Raw genomic sequence first — 6386 nt, forward strand, 5'->3', positions numbered from 1 at the left:
ATTTTAGTCCGATTTTTGCGCGTTAATATGCGCGGACTAGTGGGGTGCGTGCGGAGGTAGGCATAGCGCGTTTATTTCTATACAAATTACACCATGTTTCTATATTTTTATCACTATTTACATCATTATTTATAAACTATTTATTTATTAACTACTATAATAATGAGTCTATACAATTTCCAAAACTATAACTATGAGTAAAGTATTAATGTAAACAAACTATGGCTTTTCACTATAGACACAAATAAATCAACTATTATTTCCATTACGACATATCTATTATTAAAACACAAATAAGTTCTCTATACATTCACTATTAAAACATTCATATATTTGGTTGTTTTACATTGATAAAAATGTAATCGAAAACACAAACTACTCAAACGTTTTGACTCTATACTATTAAAATTACATAGGTTATGTATTACACTATATGACAATGGAATATATGAAATTATAATAAAAACGATATAAATTACAATATTAAGTTATCGAACAAAGTGAATTGTTAGATCGAGACAGAGCGATCATGCTATTACAAATCTCAAGAGTGAGATAGTTGCTGTCTTTGTCGCGTGTACACTACTAGAGCGAGACATGAATATATCACTGTCGCATGTCAATTAATAGAGTGAGACACAACTATGAAATTATACTAAATTCTCGACATTAAACTTAATAATTCAAATAAAGTTATCAAAAAAACACAAAGCTATAAATGACTATAAATTATTTACGTACATTCGTACCTATTGTTCCGAACAATTAGAATATAAAAAAAAATATCATGTTTTACACACATTTGTAAATAACCTTATTTTTTGGCACTTTTTGGTTAATGTGAACTTAAAACATAAAAAAAAATTGAAATGTTAGAAAAACTTTAACTAAAATATATTTATGGCACTTCTAATATCTTTATTATAACAAAAAAACAAATTGCTTCTGAAATCAGCATAAAATAAAGAAAATGACAACCAAAACCAAAATGACTTCTACCATCAACTATCATCCTCATCTTCTTCACTCTCATCTCTCGTATTTTCGTTCCTCGTATATTTTCTATTATTCTCGTATCTCCTCTTCGTTTTCACTGTCGTCAGAACTTACTCCAAATACACTGTCTTCTAAGCAACTAACAGATTAGGGATTGTCTCGATCGCTGATGATTTCGTCGTCACAAAGTTGGTTTACATTTGGTATTCTTTCATTTTTCAATTCCAAATCATCACTTAAGTCGTTCATCAACTCCTCGATTTGTCTGTCGTTCAAAAAGCCCTCCAATGTAGTACAAATAAACAATAAAACCAAAAAAGTAAGTAATTACACTCAGTGAAAAAAGTTACTTATTTGGTATCGTGGGTCGAACGTGACCCAGAAAGCTACTTACCTCCGCTCCTAAGATAGTCACAGTTCTGCACATCAACACCCCGCTGCAGCTAGCGACGCACTGAGAATACTTAGAAGCGCACAGTCGTTGCATAAAATATTTAAAGAATTATAACCGAAAATGTTCGCTTCTGGGTCAAATTTGACCCACGATACCTGCTAAGGGTTATTATAATGTATAAATTCATTCTTTGACTCCGGTCCGCATCGTGCGGACATGGGTGTAAAGTCTCATTTTAGCCATTAAATGTAGTTTCTAAGTACATCTGAGTTTTCTTTTGGGGCCTCCGGCTGCGGGACATGTAATTGGCGCAGTCGGTAGGATCCTCAAAAAACGTGGCATAGATAGTAACCTTGCTATCGCTACGGAGCTGAGGATCCAGAATCTACGGTTTCTGCGGCCTGGAGGCTAAATCAAACATCGATCCCGAAAAGTAACCAGATTAATTGGTAAGTACATAGAATAGTTCTGTGTTGCTTCCTTTTACTATGTTATATTATTTTTTAGTCCTAATTTCCTTTCCAAGATTTTCCATCCGTGAAAGTCTAATTCCCGAGAGCACTACATAGAGTTAGGCTGTTCGTGGACTAGTTTTTTATAATATTAGAGTTTTACTTTAAAATTAATTATATTATTAACTAGATTAGATACTTATTAACTAGATTATAAAGTTATATAAGTACCTACTGCTGAAGGTAGTGTATAGCCTAATTTCTTAATCAATGATGAATCGAATAAATATGTAATAGCATATTTACCCAAAATTAAGTAGGCATCCAAAATGCATTAATAAATAATTTCAGGATCAAAAAGATAAAACCACTCTATATAATGATTTGGCATTTGCGGCACCTAGCAATCATCATAGAGGCAAAACGTACACTTTATATAAATAAAAAATTCTACAAGCTTTTATTCGCGGTTTATATGAGGCCTTAGGCTCAAGAATTCAATATATGCGGCCGATTTAAATTGAAAAAACGTTTAAAAAATTGTCACAATTAAATTTTTCATTAAATTTAATTTAATTTCATCATTAGAATTTATGTACGAAGAATTAAATGCATCTTATTTAAAGAATAAAAATAATTTTAATAATTAGTAACAAATATAGAAAAGAATTTAATTCGAAACCCGTTAGAGGTTTACCTTTAACACAAAATAATTCTAAAATGCGGGAAATGAATATGCACGAATTATATCCACCTGAGTACGGCCCTAACTTTTATTCCGAGAATTATTCGTATTAAAATTATAGTGAATCGCCTTATCGGTATATACTATACAATACATATGATCCGAACTTTACACACTATGCTTTACTGACTGTGAAGATTAGGATCGATCTTCATAGGTATTACAGGTATTAATTTGGGTTGCAATGATGCTATAAAATATGAAAATTTCATTTATGCTAAAAAAATGAGCATTTAGTTTATATAATATCATCTAATGATTTAAAATAGCCATCATAGTATTCTTTCTTAGATATTGGAAAATCATTTAATTACATTAATTTACCTAATTCAATTCAAAAAAAAAATTAAATGACTATAATCTTATTAGATACGTTAAGTTAGCTAATCATCATTCTATGTTAGTTATGGAAACAGTTAGGAAGATGATTAAGAAATTAGGTAACATTTATGATAAGAATCAAATATAAGAATTTTAAGATAGGGAATATTATAATATACTTAAGCCTGGATACTACTTTTCAAATAAGCAAATTGTAATAATTTTAAATTTCCATTAGTTTCTACAGATATTCTTGATTTATTTCATTTAGCTATTTTTCCAAATAAGAATAGGCAGGCCCTCATCCCTTCCTATCCCTATATAGCAACTAACAGTAACTCATTCTTGTACATAGAGGCTGAATGCCCGAAGTATAATACATTACTTACTATATTTACCACGCTCATCTTAAATCTCACTATAAATGCAACAAGAGGACTTCGTGATACTCCAAGGTACATTCTTATTAACTTGTTCCTACTGGATGTATGTTCGAGTCGGAGAATTTCAAGATCTATAATGTAAATGACAAAATTAAGGAACAGCCACTGACTGAAGATACGCGTACATATATCAAGGACATTATAAATAAATATACAAGATACGCAATTCTCAACTCAGTTAATTTGGAGGAAACCCCAATCGCTATAGAAAAGGATCCTGCAATATATCAAACAACTATCCCTATATACATAATTCTGGTTGGTGCAGTCTTAATTTTGGCCATTTGGTACACGATGTGACGCAGATCGACACATACTTTATAGAGGACCACAGATGAGCAGATGAGGAAGCAGATGAGCCCCAGCTTCCAGCAACATTTTTTCACAATATTCAAAAATGGTCGCTGAACTTCGGCGGGAGGAGTTACGGCCCGGCCTTCATACAAAACTGCTGAATACGCCGTTCGCACGGGAATAGAATGTGGGTGCGATTTCCCTTAGTTAGCATCCAAGCTTACGTCTTTATAATTATTATAATGTATAAATTCATTCTTTGACTCCGGTCCGCATCGTGCGGACATGGGTGTAAAGTCTCATTTTAGCCATTAAATGTAGTTTCTAAGTACATCTGAGTTTTCTTTTGGGGCCTCCGGCTGCGGGACATGTAATTGGTAGGTACCATTATATTGTTCAATATAGTCAACAATAATATTGATCAATAATATTGCGTGTGTGCGGCTAGCCATACGACAAGGTTAAAAGGTTTCTAGTTTTTTCGGATATTAGCGCGTTCAAATCGTTAAAAAAAATGAACTCTTGAAAGATTCAAGTGTTTACTGGGTAGTAGGTATGATTTTTTTTTGTTACATTGAAAATATTTTGTTTCCCGCGAAAAATACTCAAACTTCAACGAAATGAACGAAATGACGTAGACAAGTACCATCGCAAATAGAAAAGAAAAAAAAAAGTGCCGTCATCGTAAAATCGATTGAATAGACAAAATTCTTAACTTTCATGCTCAATGCTCATTATCACCTCATTATACATCACATAATTTGGGAGATTAGAAACAAATCCATTTTTGACTAAGATTTTTGAACCATATTTATAACCTCTATAGTCTATGGTATGAAGTACCTAAGTATTACCTATTTACCTACCTTAAATTTTAGTTGCTCCGGGCTGGGTAGTCTCGGCTCATCCGTATAATCAACATCGAATAGAAAAGATGTTACCAATTGGTCTCCAAACACTGCCTGGATGAAGAGAGAACTAGTAGAGTAAATGACATAACACGTAGACCGTTATAACATTTAAATTGCATTCATTGAGAAATAAATAATTGAAACATAGAAAGAAAACAAAAATTATTTGTCGTCTTTGTAGTTCCGGGATCGTCGAACATGTCCTAGATTCCTAAAAGTACCCCTATGTACATAATTACTAGGTGCGTCAGGAAGTGCTTACTAAAATATAATACATTTTGATCATAATGTAAATTATAACGTAAAAAAAATGCGTCGAATGTGTCGAAATCTTTCAACAACTACGCTATTTTTTTTAATTTTTGTAAAAAATTTATAGTTTATCATAGGTATTTATTTATAAATAACAACTGACCTCAAATGTGCTAGCCATGACTTGCTGTTGTGGTAAGCTACAGTGGTTCTCTATACTCAATATAAGAGGATAAGGCGATGTGACGAATGCACTCCTAAAAAAATAAAAAATGAAAAATCGTTTAATTATTGAATTAATGAAAGTATAATTTAATACGCTTTATGTGAGGGTACATGCAAAAAGTAAAACTAGCTGTTGCCCGCGGCTCCGTTCGCGTCTAATTATGAATCAAAGCCATTCTTCCACACAAAGACACACATTTACGCTTTGACTTCTATGTACATTATTTATATGATAATTCTTAAATCTCTCTGTATTAAAAATCGCATTGAATAGTTTTCCTTTGAATATTTCTTTAGATCTAAGCATTCTTAAGGAAATATATTATAATATAAAAAGTCGCTTACTGCTGCAACAACTTTTTATAGGTACTGTAGATTAGGTACCTGGCAATGGTTTCAACCACTCTCCGAAACGGTATTTTCGTGGTGAACGTGTGTCCATGGTATATAACTGGGTTGCCGTCGTCCCCGTCCCAGCAGTCGAGTTCCACGCATCTACAGCCCGTGAGCAGTACCTGGGGAAGGAAAGTAAATGTTATGAAAGAACTACTTTATACCATACTAATATTATATGGAATATATACTATATATTCCATACTAATATTATAAATGCGAAAGCAACTCTGTCTGTCTGTCTGTTACTCAATCACGCCTAAACTACTGAACCAATTTTCATGAAATTTGGTATGGAGATATTTTGATACCTGAGAAAGGACTTAGGCTACTTTTTATGCCGGGAAAATGACGCAATCCCGGAAATCCCACGGGAACGGGAACTATGCAGGTTTTTCTTTGACTGCGCGGGCGAAGCCGCGGGCGGAGACCTAGTTGTACAATATAATTGCAAAAATATTTCATTTCTGTGTGTCTGGTGTCTGTCTTTAGGCCTAAACCACTGAACCGATTTGGATGAAATTTGATTTATAGATAATTTGAGAAAGAATACATTTATCTTCTTTTGAAATGCGTCTGGAGACCTAGTTTATAATATTTTATCATTGAAAACACACACAAAAAGAAATCTAGTATTGATCTTCAAAAACTTTTCTAATATCAGAATAAAAATAGGAAATAGACCGGTTTTCGATTTCCTGTGGCGGTTAAAAAAAATACAGATGTCTTATAGTTGTATTTCAAAAATTATTATATCGTAAATTTTTACAACTCATACATATTGCGAATCTATGTGTATGAAAATATTTATAAAATAGTCTAAAGATCATCGACACGGCAAAGAACTTAATGAAAGAGGAAAGGATTATGTCCATTCATTCATGTTCAGCCCTTTAAAGATTAGTGTTAATGAACTATAAAAATAAATTGCATATATGTGCACATGCCTGATGTAGCAAT

The 6386-nt window shown here is 32.6% G+C and overlaps 1 protein-coding gene across 1 annotated transcript in view; it reads right to left on the reverse strand.

Annotated features, from left to right (window-relative positions):
- The window catches only part of LOC123702315 (1-phosphatidylinositol 4,5-bisphosphate phosphodiesterase epsilon-1-like), a 181197-nt gene that overhangs the window by 33897 nt on the left and 140914 nt on the right, over positions 1 to 6386 (reverse strand). The window contains exons 23-25 of the mRNA XM_045650030.1: positions 5418 to 5548; positions 4972 to 5065; positions 4512 to 4607 (exon numbers count right to left, since the gene is read on the reverse strand). Of these exons, the coding sequence (XP_045505986.1) occupies positions 4512 to 4607; positions 4972 to 5065; positions 5418 to 5548 (321 nt within the window). The remainder of the gene's footprint in view (positions 1 to 4511; positions 4608 to 4971; positions 5066 to 5417; positions 5549 to 6386) is intronic.

Source organism: Colias croceus, chromosome 23 (assembly GCF_905220415.1).
Source record: "Colias croceus chromosome 23, ilColCroc2.1".
Classification (NCBI taxonomy): domain Eukaryota; kingdom Metazoa; phylum Arthropoda; class Insecta; order Lepidoptera; family Pieridae; genus Colias; species Colias croceus.